General features: G+C 35.8%; 1 protein-coding gene across 1 annotated transcript in view; it reads right to left on the bottom strand.

Annotated features, from left to right (window-relative positions):
- Window positions 1-8,549, bottom strand: part of LOC147066853 (major facilitator superfamily domain-containing protein 6) — a 28,088-nt gene extending 19,539 nt beyond the window's left edge. Inside the window, exons 1-4 of the mRNA XM_085954022.1 lie at window positions 8,448-8,549; window positions 8,010-8,324; window positions 6,615-6,760; window positions 100-267 (exon numbers count right to left, since the gene is read on the bottom strand). Of these exons, the coding sequence (XP_085810148.1) occupies window positions 100-267; window positions 6,615-6,760; window positions 8,010-8,070 (375 nt within the window). The 5' untranslated portion in view covers window positions 8,071-8,324; window positions 8,448-8,549. The remainder of the gene's footprint in view (window positions 1-99; window positions 268-6,614; window positions 6,761-8,009; window positions 8,325-8,447) is intronic.
- Window positions 8,550-19,002: the final 10,453 nt, after the last annotated feature.

The following is a 19,002-nucleotide window of genomic DNA, read 5'->3' as shown; positions in this document are numbered from 1 at the left end:
TCTATGTTTGTGGTGCAGGGTGAGTTGGTTTTGTAGTTCTATGTTTGTGTTGCCACAACAACTTTTCAAGACCAATTTTTATATGTTATGAGTACTTACCGAACAATTTGTGAGTGATCTAATTTTGATAAAGCCAGCTTCATTGGTGAAATTTAGGATCCTCGTGGAGGTTTCAGGTACGTAAGGCGGCTCGGGAAGAAAATACAAACTGCAGTAGGAGCCCATCATGACAACTATCAAGCCTATAAAGATTATCTTTCGCTGGGCCTGTCGACAAATTTCAAATCACACATAAATAATCAAAGCCTCAACATCATATCGATGGTCTAATGTTAAGACATATATGACGAAAATGACTTTTTGTTATACAGTACACACTCAGTAATCCGCCGCTCGATTATCCGATAACTACTATAATCCGCTGTTATTTTTACTGGTTAAAAGCACAAAATCAAGCTCTATAATTCGCCGGAATTCGATTCTCAAATTCAGTAGTCCGCCGCATACATTTATACAATGCAGATGAGACGGGTTTATTTTGGAAACTTCTCCTTCGTAAAACGTACGTTCATCGTGAAGAAAGTAATGTACCAGGGAGGAAAGTGTCCAAGAACTGCATCACAATTATGCCGTGCTCCAATGCAACCGGGACACACAAAATGAAGCTTTTGGTCATAGGGAAAGCCAGGAATCCTAATATCTGCCTCACTGAACAACTGGTTGCGTTAAGTGATTTACTGTTTAATATTTAGTTAATAAACTTAGTTTACAAATATGTATAATTTAGTAAATACTTGATTTTAATTATAAATAAAACCGTAATTTGCTAGTACAAATTTCTCAAAAAAAAACTATTTTTACGAAATACCTGTTTTGATTTTTACCATATTTTGTATATATGCACTATAATCCGCCGCTTTCACTGATTGGACACTTGTCTCGTTTTTGGAGTGGCGGATTACTGAGTGAGTACTGTACTGCCCATCGACTGCGAAATTCCTGTATCTGTAGTTATCTTAACAAAAATGATACAGCCATTTTAGTAATTTCCCGTATCTGAACGTTGCAGAATTTAACCCAGAGGGCGGCAAACTTTTTGGATGGAGGGCCAAATTCAAAAATTCAAAATGAGTGGCGGGCCGCAAGTACAATACCATTTTACTTGCACATACACTATTTATTATCACGAAAAATAAACATTACAAAAAAATTAATGAGAAGAATGAAACTGTTGTACATTTTTTTTTAATTCGGGTGTTAATTTTGTAGTTGATATTCTCAAAACTGCTTGTGAATATCGGAGATATTTGATCGTAAAGAATTTTTATTGAGGTTCATGATCGAAAATGTTTGTTCACATTTATAGGTTGATCCAAAAATAACAAACATTTTTCTTGCGTAATCTTTAAGTTGGCCGAATTTGTCTGAATTAAGGGCATTGTAAAATTTGGAGATTTCTTCATGACGATGCAATTCTCTTAAATCAGTGTCACACTGCAGATCAATAAGTTGTAGCTCTGTCGGTACACTATGAATATCTATTGAAAATGGATCGCGTACTATTGCTAAACTTGTCTCAATTTTTCGGAAGTCACCAAATCTTTGTGAAAAATCGTCCATATTCTTCAAATTTATATTCTGGCATATTCAGCAACTTCAAAGTTGGAAAGTGGTCCACGTTGTTATTTGATATTTGTCGAAGGAATAACATGAGTTTTAATTTAAATCCATTTAAACTTTTTACCATATCATGGGCATATATTTTTTTTCCTTGCAACGCGGAGTTAAAAGTATTTAAATGTGTCACGATGTCCAACGTAGAAAATAGTGGTTACATAGTGTGAGACGAGACGCAAGGAAGACGTACTGAGATAATACATTTACGAAACAACAAATTCTTCAAATTTTAATCTATTGTCAATATTTTTTAAAAAAATATATAAAAAAGTTATTCGTAATCAGAAGTACAATTAATGATGGCGGGCCGCAGAAAAATACCCGATGGGCCACATGCGGCCCGCCCTGATTTAACCTGTAGTAGCCCGTATCTTGCCTCTAAGCTGTCAAGCGTGTTGCATGACTTGTGTTGAATTCAGTTTCAAAATGTCACTTTCGAATTAATAACTAAAACAGTAAGTAATATAACAAATTTTGATGTTTATCTTTATATATTATAATATACTAGCTGACCCGGCAAACGTTGTTCTGCCATATAAATTATTTCTAGTGAATATTTTGGTTGTTAAATAAAAAAATAACGAATGTATCGTAAGTGTGTGGGGATGGGATCTATGACAGAAAGAGAAATAGAGCGCTGTAGACGATGACCGCCGATAAAAACAAAAAAACATCAACCATTCATTTTCTCAATTCAAAATGAGTAATGATGTTCATAATGAATGAATTACCTGTGACAGGATCTCGTTTTTTAATGTTTATGCAATATCCGTCTTGTCCCTTCCAGAAAATTAGCGGATATTGGAGAGCGTCGTATGAACGGTGTGTGTCAGCGATGAACTCCACATTATTGTTTCTTCTTTGAATCACGATTTCTCGCGTCGATGTGCGGTCGCCAACCATGATTCCAGCAATATCGTCAACAACATGTGCATTGAATCGACGCACGTGCTCTCCAGCTGGTGTTTTATCAGGATTGATGACAATAGCGTGATTGTCACTTTGCAATTCGTGCATGTGTGCTTTGAAGAATTTCAATAATTCATTGTGCTCATTCAACAGGGCGTGTAGTTCGCCGACGATGCGCCTGGCATTACGCGAATTGAGGCTATTGTAGCCACAACGTGCATCCACATGATTGATGTCCTCACCGCCCATGAAGTAGATTTGTAAAAATTTATGTGGTTCGTTTGGCATTGGCAGCAATGAGCCTACTTTGTGGTATACTTGGCCTTTGATTTTGAACGTAGAATGGAATTGTTGACCATTTGCCGCAATATTGTGAACTATTTCTGTTGCTCCGAACGAAGTCATTTGGAAGCATGGATTGAAAGTGCGAATGGACTTCAGGAACAGGTTTGAATCTGGAACCGTGCCGATGAGCAAGCCGTTCAATGGTTCTGGTGGTATCTCAATTTCTGGTAGTTGCACTTTTCCTGATGCGCAACACATCCCGGCTGACTCATGTTTGAATTTGAGCGCATGACAATGGGGACATTCTTTGTCCATAGCACCAATCAGCACTTTTGGATGAGCGGAATATTCAATATCTGGCTCGTACTCGAATGCGAAACGAAGGAACGAAGCGGATGTAAATATTCGATGTACTTGTTGATGTTGTCGGTCATTTGCTCTGCATGTGTTAACTACGAACCGGCGCGCTTGGCTCCGTTCCAATTGTCGTTGTTGATTTCGTTCAGCTCGTGCCTCTTGTGATTGGGGTGCACGCAATTGCGACATGTTTACACGCACGTTTTTGTTGTCTTGTTGGATTTGTTCGTCTGTTCTTTCTGCCCTACTATTTCGCATGTTTGTTGCTTTACACTTTTTGTTTGTTTGTTTGTAATACACGCACATAAAAATAGATAAATTAAAATAAATCGTACAAAATTTTGCACGCACTGCGTTGTGATATGCCGAATGAAATGTCAAAATGACGCGACGCTTCTCTTGAATTCTTCTCGGACGTAGTGCCATCTGTCATTCAACAACATAAATAATTTCGTTCTGTTTGAAATACGAACGACGATTAAATTTGTTCATACAAAAATAATAAAATCGCGATTAAAAAATGGGAGGGTGGGTGTAGGAGGGTGAAAATTTGGGGTTATAGGTATTTTTTTATGCTAAATAATGCCAAGGGGCCCTGGCACCCCCCAAAATTATCAGAATGATTTTAAACATTGAAATTAAAAGCCGTTAAACCATACCTTTGGGCTTAGACAAATAAAAACACGGCAAAAAAATGATTTGTAATTCTTCAGCAGCACCCTTTTTAGAAAAATTTCTTAGATTTCAATTTCTAACACAAAAATTTCGAACCACGAATGTCAGGTTTTTTTAGAAACCCAATCCCTAATGGAACTGTCAAAAAATTCTCGGTGTCCACCCGAATTCTGGAGTGGTGTAGGTCATGGCTGGGGAGGGCTGACAGGGGTCTAGCCTGTGGGCCCGGACTGTGGGGGGCCCGGCGTGTCGGGTTGACCAGATAAGTGAGATAAACACACATCATAAATTAGCTTTAATAGCAAAAAAAAATCTATTTAAAAAAGGCGCTATTATACTTCATGGCCATGAACAGTTTCAATTATATAATTGTGCAATATATTTTTTGATTATTATGTGTCGATACTCGACAGCTCCATTATTAAAGTAGATGTATTAAAAATCGCCAATAATTCACTGTATAAGTATCCTTAATTTGAACTAAAACACAATTTGAAAAACGTTAATGTAGTGTTTCACACTGCCTTTAATCTTGGCGGTAGGTAGGGAGCCCGCCAAATATCCTAGCCTGAGGGCCCGTTTCAGGATGTGGGGACCATGGTGTAGGTACACCGAGTGCAATAGACAAAAGGCCGATAAACGAGAAATTAGGCTGTGAAGAAGAAAAAGATCCTATGGGACTAATTGACATTATCCTCCTTGGGCCCCCCCCCAATATTAAATCCTGGGTGCGCCACTGCAACCCACTATATTTCAGTATAATTTTTCAAACCAGTGGTAAGCCTGTACAGAATTTTTTAAATTTATTTTCACAACAATAGTGTTAGGTACTTCGCACATGTGTGTAGTGGCAGAACTATAAATAATACTTTATCCCTTCACCACCCACCACGTCTCCACACCCGTAATGCAGGCGTATACCATGACATAAAGAATGTTGGGTTAAGTTAGGTTAGTGTCCCAGGAGCAACTTCCCAAGAACTGGTCTGCACTAGAGTGTTCGTGATTCGTGAGGGGTGCAGGTAGGCTGCGAAGATCCGATATAAATAGTGCGCACTAAACTTTATTATGTTGCAAAACCTTTGAAAGCTAAATTTTCCCTGTTAGATATCAAGTCGCCATGGCCAGACAGACTTGCCATATCTCTGCCCATTCTACCCTAGAAATACTGCTAGAGTAGGGGGACGTAGAGAGGGTTGTAGTAAAACTGTATATTTATTTCGAAATTATCAATTTTGTTGTCATATAGATTATATAGATTAGTTATATAGATTGACCACATATTATTATATTATATAAATTCCATTCACAATAATCTGATCTATTATGAAATAAATAATGTTTTTTTAGAAGCTATTTATATAATGGGCCACCACACATTTTTCACTACAGATATGTACTAAATTAATTATTTATTTTTTAATTATTACTACTAGGAATATATTATTTGTCAATTAAAGATAAGATAAAATTGTTAAATATAGATAAAATCTAATCTTAGCCATCAAGAAGAAACTGTTTTTTATCATATTTAGGAGTAATTATTAATTCTATTAAAATTATAACATCGTATAGGAACACACCGTATCGTTGAATATCAAATGTTCGAACTAGACAGTTAGCGAGCCTAAGCTTTAATTGTTTAGACAAAACAAACCTAACAATGAAGTAGTATTGTAAGCTGCCTCATTGTTACTTCTGTTTCTCGAAAATAAACAATTAGAACCTTGTAGTTCTCGACTCGCGAGTTGTACTTAGGCAGATCGGTCCAGCCTGACCAATGCGACAAGCTCGCACTCAGAAAAGTGGTATGCGAGAAAGGATCCACTCCGAAAAATTATGCATAATAATTTATTATTGATTTTGTAAGGCACCGAGAGGGGGCGCGGAGTTCACAAAATCTAGCAGGTGCCACCGAATTCCACATTTACCTCGCTTATTACTTTAAGTTACAACCCCCGTACTTTTCTGGGTACATTCTCCATACCCAGACACTCTAAACATTGAGTATAGCGATGAATACCTTGCTGGCACCTATAACTACGGGTGCTCACCTATGAGTTATGGTGACCTGTTGCATCTACAAGTGGTCATCGAATACGCGTGACTTTACGGTCATAATTATAAGATAGTTAGTGTCCGTTCACGTCATCCATGCTGTCTTGTCAGACATGCTGGGTCAGAATACTGAAGCATATATTAGATGCCCCAGATTATTGAACAAATTCATGAGTGACACGGGTCTTCAACTGACACAGGCCTTGTGTGTCATAGAATGCCGAGACTCGAGAGTATTGGGGCCAATCCGTTGAGAAGGTTTTTCGACAGCCCAATCATCCGGGTCACGATCCTCAGTCATGAGATCGTGGTTTAAAAGAAGAAGTCATATTCTATTCACCGATAAATTTGTACATTTTTTGTTCCCCTCCACCATTGAGCCAATAGGCTCAAAATTCAGTTATACATGAATATTGAAAAAACAGTAAAAATGAAATAAACACAACACAACTAGCCGTCAGGAATTATTGCATAATTATGATCTCATTCAACAAATTCAAATTTCTGTGATATCAAATTATATTAAATCTATATATGCGCTGTTCATGAATTGTAATAAAAAAAAAATAGCTAAAGAAAATGCATCTAGGACTTGTAGGCCTACCAGAACTTCTCTCAGAGCCAGAACCTATCTTCATCTGTTTGTAATTTACCTGAAAATAATCAGCCAGATATCCGAAGCCCGCTTTAGCGGCTGCCCACAGTAGAGGCAGTATGGCGGTTATTATTCCCATTATGTGCGGGGGGACCCCCATCTGCTTTCCAAACACTGACAACTGTGGAAGTACAGGACCGAGGGCTGAAAAGAGATAAGATACATAAAATAGCTGCAATGTGTGGATCGCCATGGCCTGGCAGCTTAAAGATCATCAGATTGAATTCAGCGAATTTTTCAACAACTTGACACTTTCAGAGATATTAAGTAGTATACTCCTTTACATCTTTCCATCGACCTGTCACAAAGTAGAAATAACAAACACTTTGTCTTATTTGTATACTTATTTCCACAATTGTATTTACTACAAGACCAGTTTATCGTTGAAAATAAAACACATAAAAAATACCAATTACTGAAAAAGTCTTAAGGACGAAAACGGTTTTCTAGTAAATACAAGTGAAGGCACCCCAGAAGAAAGATAAGGGGCACATTTGAGGAATGAAGAAAAACATTTGATCAAACATTTTTCTTCTTCTTTTCTTTTGACCATGTCCGATCCTAATAGAATCATATGGGCCTCCACAGAGTGGAGGTTTGTATTAACAGATTTTATTTTTACGAGAAATGGATGTCAGCCACTTGCTCAACGTATTAGGCCCATACGCTGACTCATGCACAAATTAAAAAACAATATGTGAACTTGCCAGACCCAGGATTCGAACCTGGGACCCTCGACACTATAGACCGGCGCTTAATCCACGCGACCATCGTGGGTTACTTACCTGGCGTAGGGGACACCGTGACCACAAACATTTTTACTTATAGGAAAATAATATTTTTTATTGAAGTATTGATATTATAATATTATTAATATAGAAAGCATAGACTGGCTGGTTGGTATAGTGGCTGACATCCATTTCTCGTAAAAACAAAAATCTGTTAATACACACCTCCACTCTGTGAAGGCCCGTATGATCATATTAGGATCGGACATGGTCGAAACATAGACTTCTATACTTCTAGACTTCATAGAATCCTCCTTTTTTCTGCCTCTATTTAATTGATTTATGCCACTAGATGACAAGCTCACACCACTAACATCCGCCATCTTTGTTCTGCTTATCGTTGTTCTTGGATTAAGCAGTTTTCAAAACCTTACAGCACCATCTAGGTGTGAAGGATAAACCTTTTTGATACATTAAAACGTTTGCAGGGATCTACTTATCATTGTTCTATACTTAGCTCAATATACGAAATATGTGCCACTTCAGAGGGTGCCTTCAATTGTGGAAATAGGTATATTAAAGTAACATATTTAAGTGTTCATTATTTCTAACATACTTAGTAAGTAATAAATTATTAATATTTTATATTATAAACATAAACTTACCAGCGAAAAAGAAGAAGTAATGCGCCTTTATAGGCAGAAGTTCTCTGTTAATCTTCCACATTTTGTTTTCCTGATGCCAAGGTTTATTATTTTAAATCTTACCACCACTTAGGTATTAACAACCGAATCGAGTGTTTATTATAAAATTTTAACACTTTATATTATCCCAAGTATCACGTCATTTCGATTATAGATAATAAATAATATGGGATTGATATAGTATTTTATTGATATAAATAAAATATGTTGATTCTCAAAACATTAATATCAACTCGTAAATTTCATTGTGACGCCCTCCTTCTCGAGTTCTGAAATCTGAAAATGAATACAATATTATTCACAACAAAGTTATGCTAAGTTTACATGATGAGACTAATCAAAATATAACCATAACTCTGAACATAACATAGTACCTAGTTCCATTCCCCACCCACTCACCCATTCTAATCAATCATCCTTTATCAATAAAAATATTTTTGCTGTATAATAGGTATAACGAAATTTTAACATTTAACTCTTCATGTTAACTACTTAACTGTCAGAGTGACAGTTATAGATAGACAGTGACAATGAGCATAGATATTATAACAGTGACTGTTTACGTACATTATCTATGATGGTGACCGATGACCATAAACACAAACATAGATTTATTAGCATAGGTAGTCCAACACAATAATATTGTAAATATGAGATAGGTACCTACCAACCCATGTATTATTTTATGTGATAGGTATTATTAGCTATTATGTGATATGTATGTATGTAGGTATGTAGGTAAATAAAGTGCATTTATGTCATCAGTCATCACAAAAGTAGCCACCCTCCATTTATCGTTAGAAAGTTGTTGCTCCGCATCATGTCTAGAGAGTGAAATCAGTACACTCACCGCCATTTTTAGATTAATAAAGCCTGAGCATAACTTTTTGCAGAATGAGTGGTCCACTTTTCAGCTGTCAAAATCAGATTCCAGATTGCTTGACATGTTGATTCGCCCTTTCTTGTAACAAATTGAATTATAAAAAAACTCAAATCAAATATATCTATTAACTATCAGTGCTATTTCTAAATAATATACATTCCTGTTATTCATCAACTGTCAAAGTCAGACTAGTCCTTCACACAAAAACTGGTGGTAATATCGATTTCCAAAAAAAATGTAGAAGGTGTGTTAATGCTAGTGTATTATTTATCATATAACTTATCTATTCAAATCAAACCATTCCCTGTGTGAACACGACAGACGCATCAGTATGAGCACTCTCACTCACAGGTCATCCTTAGACAACAATGGGAGGGGCGGAAAAAGTAGGACCAGTCGTTGTGAATGTATCGGCTTTCTACTTGAGTCAGCAATGATACACTACATTATTATAGTTTAGTATCCTTCACTGTTATTTATACTTACCTATATTTTATTCATTGCTTATAGAAGAAATAAAATTAAAACCGACAATATAATACTAGAACGTTCGTTTTACAACCAAACCACATTGCACTGCAATTTGCAACGCAGCTCCATGGTGGATCTTGTCTGACTCTAGACTTGGTCTTAGGGCGATTGGACCATTTGGCTCAATCGGACCTTTCACTCGAGGAGGCCTAGAAACACGGTGCTGCAATTTGCAGCAAATTGTCGCAAACTGGAATGATTCTTGCTAGATTCCAATTGGATTCATTTGGAATCAGGTAGATAACACCTGCGTTGCGCTTCGGGTGTAGAATTATATAAAAAAACGATTCATTAAAGTTAGTTTTAAATTAACTATTTGAGAAATGCCCACGATGGCCGAGAAGCTAAATCGTCGGCTTATAATGTCGTGGGTTCCAGGTGGATCTGACAAATATATACATATACCTATTGTTTTTCAATGTGTGTTTGTAGTCAAAGTATAGACCTAATAGGTTGAGTAAGTGGCTAACATGCATTTCTCGTAAAAAAGCAAAAATCGTATTGATTGATTATATCAAGGTAGATAAGTACTTTTGTTATATTATAAAAATGTCCGGTGAATTCAAGGAACACAGATTTAATGGGAACTGAAATACCTAACTAGTGTGGACTGTGGAGTAACGGGCAACCGATCACGAGTGTGGAAGAATAAGGCATAAACTTAAACACGTAAGAAACTTTGCTGGTTGCAATAACTTTTCATTATTATATTTTAAATTTTTGTAATCAATATGTAACTGTTTGTTTCCTTAATAAATATATTTTTTTAAAAAATACGTCATTCTAAGCTTGTCCATCGTACTGACAACTCGGTTTATGCACTGACGCTCATTCAATATTGGTGTATTTGAAGGTTGCAACATACACTACTGAACGTCTATAATGTGTGCTTCATTTTCGTAGGACACTCGTCACTCACACATTTAAAATCCAGCTTCAAAATGTAGGTACCTAGTGTATTGGAGTAGGTATAGCCTATATGAATTTTATTTAATAATCTGTGAATTGTTAAAACATTTATAATATACGTATAAACAATGTTTTTTAATAGTTGTTTGAAGTAAACAAAGAGATTATAAACCGTCCTCCCTCTTTGGAAGTAAACTACATACCTACCTATTATTATTATTTACACTCCCAACCTCCTTACAAGATGCAGCACCTTGTGGCCTTTAGCTTTCAATTGAAAACAAAGTATGATACTTACCGATTGATGATTAATAATATTTATTAATCATTAATATTATATTATTAAAAACACTTCCTATTAGGTCTTGAAATATTAACTTTCACGTCTAAATCTAGACACTTATTTGTATATTAAATTTTATAAAGGAAACACTCTCCAACAAAACAATGCCAACAGAAAGAGTTGCTAACCATGACTAAACTCGCAGCTCGCATCGTGAGTTGATAAAATTTAATGATTTCAATAAATTAATTAATAAACGTCTGCACTTCGATCGTGCTAGGTACATTGAGATCAAGATTAAAGCATTATCAGCTGTTATCATACAAATATGGCGCTTTGAATAAAATATTAAGATATATTTTGTAGCATCAGCTTTTTCAATCTTTGTCTATCTATAGCAGTGATTCCTGACATGGGGCCTACGCCCCACTGGGGGGCAATTTGAATGTTTTGGGGGGCAAAATTTTATCATGAAAATCATTTGAAGACGAACTTATAGCACAAAGATCGTACTAATTTTCTTCCGACTTGTACATGCACCGTAATATCTATACATAAATGTATTTACTTACGAAAGTTAAATTAAATAATTACAAGATAAAAAGAACTTTTCATATACCTACCACGTTTTTAAATTCTGATGAACCATATAAACTTCACTTGACTAGCTTAAATGATCAAAAAAATTTGTACTTGACATGTCATAATATATTGATTTCCATAGTAACGCACGTATATTATATTAACAATTTAGTTGCTCCCTTTTTTTGACCATGTCCGATCCTAATAGGATCATATGGGCCTCCACAGAGTAGAGGTTTGTATTAACAGATTTTGTTTTTTACGAGAAATGGATATCAGCCACTTGCTCAACCTATTAGGTCCATACCCTGACTCACACACAAACTGAAAAACAACTTGCAACCTTAGCAACCAATAATGGTGTCGAAAAATGAATTCAATTCTACTTAAAGATGGCTAAAAGTATTAAAAAAAATCATTGGCGCCGTGTTCTGATATATTGTAAAAGTTTCCAATGTCTAGCTAGTCGGTAAGTTAGTTAACAATCGATTGCAAGATTTGTACCAGACATAGAACCACCGGACAAATAAGAATAAGAGGTAAGAAAAACGTTGTAAAATAGTATTGCCTATGTGCATCTTTTATTTGAATCAATTCATTTTTTTCGGAATTGGGTAAATATCTAAGTAACAAAGTAACTATAAAATTTTGATAGGGGGGACATGGAGATTTTTGAAGCGTTAAAGTGGGGCTTGGCAGAAATAAGGTTGGGAAACACTGATCTATAGATATCAGTAGCGAAGGGTGGAGGTAGGCTGTTAAGATTCGACATAAATAGTCCGCAATAAACTTTGTATGTCATATGTATTTGTTTTCATTAAACTAATAATACAATTTGCAGATAGTGCTGGTTAGTTTTTAAAATTAAATTAAACGTTGCCCCAACCAAACAATAATAGATAATAGTAAAAAAATAATCGTCTATCTATAAAATATCAACAATTATGCCATTGAACCATACCTACCTATAGAATAATATTTTTTATCTACTGTGGTTTGGTTAGGCAGGGCTTAATGAATTAAAAAAAAATTAAAACTAACCAATAACAATATGTGTACTATGTACATATTCTTAATTCAACGAAAACAAATAAGTATGAATGAAAAAGTGTGCACTATTTTGTCGAATCGCCCATTTTTTTTAAATTTATTAATTAATATATTAATTAATTTATTATTATTTTTATTAATTAATTTATTATTAATTTTTAAAAACTTACTAACACCATCCTACGAATGACTGACAAAGTTTAATGTGCACTATTTATGTCGGATCTTAACAGCCTACCTCCACCCTTCGCCACTGATAGATATTATTTATAAACCTACATAAGGGTCACAATAAATAATATTATATTAGCATTTATTATCAGTGACGTTCCGTGGTGGTAGGCAGGGTCATGCGTTGCTTAGAGGCGGTAAACGAAAACGATCATTACAAATTTTGAAAACAGTGGCTGTTTCCACATCACCTCATTATAAAGAAGTGGCATCATATTTTTTTGTAATCATAAGGGGGCATCCAAACTAGTCAGCGCTTCAGACCATGTATCAAAACCACCGCTGTTTGAGAAATAGGTATATCATATATAGATTCTCCCGTACCTACTCAAATAAATGATAATATAATCATATTATATAATAATATGCTCCTAACATACAAACTGAGACTAAAATTAAGTACAAGATAAAAAGAACTTTTTATATACCTACCACGTTTTTAAATTTTCTGTTGAATCATATGAACTTGACAATTCTGTGTATTAATAAAACTTTTTATTGTACTTGATAGAAATACTGAATACATATTATAAAATACAGAAATGTCATTTTGACATTTTCATATTGATTTCCATAGTAACGCACGTATATATTAATAAGTTAGTTGCTAGGACCCTCTTAGCAACCAAGAATAGTGAGTAAGTAGTAAATATTACTTTAAACGAATTTTTTCCGAAACATACAAAACAGAATTAACCGAAAACGAATTCAATTCTGCTTAAAGATGGCCAAAAGTATTAAAAGAATGCATTGTCGTCGTGTTCTGATATATTCTAAAAGTTTCAAATGTCTAGCTAGTCGGGAAGTTAGTTAAAAATCTTGGACAAACAAGAAAAAAATTGTACTGCACAAGAAAAAATCTGTACCGGACAAGTCAAAATACGAGCTAATACAAACGTGGTAAAAAATGAAAGAGGGGACGGTATCTGCGTAAGGGCGGGAACAGCGGTCGTCACTGAACAATTTTTGATGAAATGGCCTACTTTTACTCTTGAAGTTTGTTTACTTTACATTATAAGGATTTCATATCTGGATATACATATGTGCCTATTTTATTACAATAACAAAGATACTAGGTTTATGATATAGATAGGTCGTCTCACAGGCACCGCAAGTTGCCACAAAAGAACGGTAATCTCGCGAAGACCGAAAGCATTTCTATAAAATATGCACAGCTAATTTCCATCACACGATAGAGAGAGATACCGCAGTATACATCAAGCTACTAGTTACCGCACTGCACCGCATTCTTGTGGCAACTTGCGGTGCGTAAACCGACCTTACATACAACTAAGTATCAGTAGCGAAGGGTGGAGGAAGGCCAGTGACGTCCCTAGATATAATGCCGCCCCTAGGCAGCACCAAAAAGCCGCCTCATTTTTTATACAGTATTTTTATCATCATTTCATGAGTCCAATATCTAAGAAATGTGTTGTATGGATACATTACTAACAAAATATCAGACTAATTATTCGCAAATCTGCACGTGTCGTTTCTGGTCACCAAGTACGTCGAAGGGCAATGGAAGTAAACTAGATATCGCGAACCCGAAAAAAACAGTGAGCTGATTTTTTTAATGGAAAGATATTTTCGTTAATACTAAGTTTAGGTAGCTATTTCTAAATATTCCAAACTCCTCGATTTGCCGCCCTTCGAGTAACTGCCGCCCCCAAGCGACGCTCAATCTGCATACCCCCACGGGACGTCACTGAGGAAGGCTGTTAAGAACCGCCATAAATAGTGCACGTTAAACGTCGTTATTCATAAGTATTTGTTTTTATTGAACTAAGACCACAATTTACAGATGGTAGGTATTGGTTAGTTTTTAAAAATCAATTAAGCCCTGCTTAAACCAAACCATAGTAGTTTTGGTATATTTTGGGCGTCACGACAAAATAATTGTAGGTATACACTTTTTCATACTTATTTATTTTCTTTGGATTAAGAATACATAAATTACACATATTGTTGGTTCATTTTTTAAATTCATTAAACCCTGCCTAAGCTAAACTATAATAGATAAAAAAATATTATTCTATCTATAAAACATTCAAAGTTATGTATGATTAAATCGCATAAATTCAGATATTTTATAGATCCTATTTGGCAGGGTTTCATTGAATTTTAAAAATTAACCAACACTATCTGTAAATTGTAGTCTTATTTCAATGAAAACAAATACGTATGACTGACAAAGTTTAGTGTGCACTATTTATGGCGGATCTCAACAGTCTACCTCCACTCTTCGCCACTGCTAAGTATACTTACAGGTAGAGAGGCTGAGATATTCTTAGAAATAACTTTTAACTCACGACCACAGAACAATTCTGACAATTCAACAGACGGATGTTAACAGCATGAAAGACAACGAACGACACCGTTTTATTTTAGGTTAAATATTAATATTAAGTACCTAAATAAGTTGAATATATAATTATGTAGATATACGGACTCATTGAAAGTCTTACTAACAACAGTAACAACTGATAAAATGATAATGACAGTGAAATAAAGTGCATTCAAATAATGATACAAAGTAAGTAGGTACCCATTTCGAAAAAATTAGACAGTGGTGTAGAGGGACAGTATCACGCCAAACGAAACCTTTTCCAGGACTGCGGTCGCTCCGGTACTTCTCCAAACTGTTATCAATGTTATCATTATAATCAACCTTTTTTAAATTCAAATGTTATATGTACCTATCGATGTGTTAGTAATACAATAAATATGTCGTATAGTTAGAAGAAACCGCTGATGTTATTGAAACAAAATATGTTTGTTTTCTAGAGTCATTTTCATTTAATTTTATTATTACCAGGTGGCGAGTACCAAACTACCAACCCCTTGAGCCCAGTGACGCGTTTAGGGTGGTGAAGGCCCGACGCTTTGACTGATTCTGATTCTGAGCAGTGACGTCCCTAGACAAAATGCCGCCCCTAGGCAGCGCCAAAATGCCGTCCCATTTTTTATACAGTATTTTTTATCCTCCTTCCATGACACCAATATCAAAGAAATGTGTTGTGTGGATACATCACTAACAATATATATGCAGTCCAACAAACTTACCTGAAGAACGGTCAAAAATGGAACTACGAACTACGATAATAATAATATTGTAAGTATCTACTTATTCAAATCTAATTAGCAAATTTCTGTATTGTGTCATTGCTGGTCATCAAGAACGTTACGTCCAAGGACAATAGAAGTAATCCAGACATCGCAAACCCGACAAAAAAAATACAGTCCTGTTAAACCTTTCATGTTAATTAATACATTTTTTCCCAACCAGTGAGGTAATTTTTTTAATGGAAAGATATTTCCGTTATTACTAAGTTTAGATACCTATTTCTATATATACCTACTTATTCTTCTCGATTTGCCGCCCTTCGAGTAACTGCCGCCCCCAAGCGATGCTCAATCTGCCTACCCCCACGGGACGTCACTGATTCTGAGGCCCCCACGATAAAAAAATAAATAAAAACCATATTTTTTATTTGTATAAAATGTAGTCTTATTTGCATTGTTTTTTCGTAAATAGACTACTTTTTACAAATTTAAAATATTAAAATACCAACACGAACTTTGTACCTACTTATCTAGTTGATATGTTTTTTTGACTATATAAGGCTATACCTAAGCTGAGGCATGGTCTGAAAAGATCGTGACTAGGCGATGCGCGGAATGCGGGTCGCGGGTGCAAATGACGGAAGCCGAACGAAATATAATTTGTCATAAAAGTTCAACTTGCGTCCTCTTTATGTTATGTTTATTATTATATTCGTAATAATAATAGTATATTCGTTGACATGTTTTCTTTTTTAAATACATACGTAAGAATATTCTCATCCGACGCTATGACAAAACGAATCGACGTGTAGACGCCTCGACTTTCGCTCTCCGAATGACAACGCGGCCGTAATTTCGTTCTACATACAGTTGAAAATTATTTGCCGTTTCACTTATGTACGCTCTTAGGCTTTTGGTAGATATACATTAATTATGTATTCTATGTTAGAGGCCCTCTTTTAAATCTTATGACGAATTTATTGCATCATTTGCGTTATTATATACTTATATTATTTTGCCACTGCTTGAGCCCTAAGGAAGAACCGCCACTGCACAGAAGATAGCCCACTTCCCTTTTCCCCACAATGTACCTACAACAATTTTGAATGAAGTGAAAATAGATATTTTGGTACTGTTCGGTTATACGGAATACAGCGGAAAACCGCTACGATAACCGAACAGTACCGATATTTTTTATGTCGTTGTTTTTAACTTGGAAAAAATAGAGATCGTAAAATAATAGGTAGGTATATTCATACCCGGTGAGCTATGCGCCAAAATGTGAAAGAAGCGATTAGTCGGTCCAATTCCGAAGTGATTATGGGAAAATGTATTGCTTGTAGGTAATACTTCGCGCGGTAAAATTGAATCTCTAGAATCCCAACGCTTGGATTTTTTGCTTATCGATAATCGCTGTGATACCTGTCATGGTTCCATTTACAATGGTCCGTCAGAAATGTTGACGCTCTTTGATGCGCAGTGACGTCCCTAAGCAAAGTGCCGTCCCATATGGAAGAGTTATAATGCCATCCCGTTTCATTTTAGTCTCAAATTGTATGCATTTTTGTTTTATACCTACATAATTATTTTATTATGTACTTTCGGCAATCTTAAACAAACAAATATAACAAAAAAATCTTTCTAAAAAGTTCATACACGTCATATACTGAGGATTAGAGCATTTCCATAAAACATATTCTCAAACAGCGGTGATTTAGGTTAATGGAGGTCTGAGCCACTGACAGGTTTGGAGGCCCCCTTCTCTACTTCAAGGAAAACCGCCATTGCTTTCAGAAGTTGTAATATTAATTGTGTGCATTCCTTCATTAATTTGTCTATATATTGCGTCGTCATATGCAACGCGTGGCCTGCCTGCCATCACGTGACGTCACTGTTGATGCGTGTTGAAACACCGACACTGTGCCAATGACAGCAAACATTTACCGGCCAACGCGTATCGCCGACTTCACAATGGATAATGAAATTAATTGTCATATACCTATATCTATCGAAATATATAAAAATTAGCTTTCGAAAGGGTGGAGAGTGATTATTTATTCATTATTCATTTTTTTTATCTGAGACTACACCACTGAATTTAGGTACATATTATGAATATTCTTATCAGGGCCAATAACAGCATTTTATAAAGCATTCATCATTTTTATGAATTTTATGAAAATGTTGCATTGGTACAAGGTCATAGGAATATTTAAAAGTGTCAATAAGTAGGTAGGTACCTACTTAAAACAATGCGACGGTACTTTTGTTACAATACGATACCGATCAGGTGCGCACACATAAAAGTGATATTCAGTAATATAATAATTTATTAACGAGTTGTATGAAGAAGGAACCATGGGAAGATTATATTATTGACTGGTGGGGGCTCGACCTCTGGCCATCTACGGCGCCCCCATTAGGGAGGGCTTAAGACAGACGGCACTGCAGATCGACGGAGACAGCAGTGCATCAACACGCCAAATGCGCCAACACGCCAACAACTAAATGCATCCAATTAGAATCTCTTCGATAAAAAAATTCAATTGGAGATTCTAATTGGATGCATTTGGAATGGGTTGCGGCGGGATGCATGATGGGTTGACGCATTGCCGTCTACGTCGATCTGCAGTGCCGTGTGTTTTAAGCGTCAATTACATTGAGCTACTTTACGAGCTGCTTGTTGGCGAATTTACAATCTTCCTATATAGTCGCCCAGTGTCATCATCAAACAAGCTAACAAGCAGATTGTAAACAATCTACCGAGAAAAGTTGAAAGCCGGTTAACGCTTAACGCCGCGCCGGCGCGTGGGCCTACTGCGTCTGCGCAGTAGAGCGTAGTAGCGACCTCCCGGTAAAAAACAAACTACGTTCTGTCATAATAGTCGCTAGCCTGTTGGCTTCTCAGCGAATGGAAAGTTTTGTGTGTAATCATCACAATCGCAGTAGCTGAACCACCCGCTTTTAAATTCGCCAACAAACAGCTCGTAAAGTAGCTCAATGTAATTGACGCATAAGTCCTTATATCGCTACACCCATTTTCGCATATAGATTATATTTGTATACCTACTGTTATAGATTAAATTTTATTTTATTATTATATTTTATTATCCCGCCTACTACTTACTGTGCCTCTTTGTTTTCACTGCTGACCCCTGTAGGGTTATACATACACCCCCATTGCCAAGATTTTTTTGTTAAGAAATTTTGATTCAAATTCAACCAAAATAACCAATTGTAAAATTCTCGCCTATGAATTGCGGTGACCGGCGAATGGTTTTGGTGTGCGCGTGACCCATCGACCCAAATAAGTAAGACTTGTATCATCTGCGCCGCATTGGCATGTCTCTGTGCAGAAATTCCCATGGTAATATTTAAATAAAATGTAGGTACCTATATCTTATAATATTACCGCAGTA

This window comes from Rhyacophila brunnea, unplaced genomic scaffold, assembly GCF_057557595.1.
Source record: "Rhyacophila brunnea isolate RB1 unplaced genomic scaffold, BYU_Rbru_1.0 scaffold_4, whole genome shotgun sequence".
Classification (NCBI taxonomy): domain Eukaryota; kingdom Metazoa; phylum Arthropoda; class Insecta; order Trichoptera; family Rhyacophilidae; genus Rhyacophila; species Rhyacophila brunnea.
Note: the sequence above shows the minus strand (reverse complement) of the source record. Positions and strands in the feature narration are given on the sequence as shown.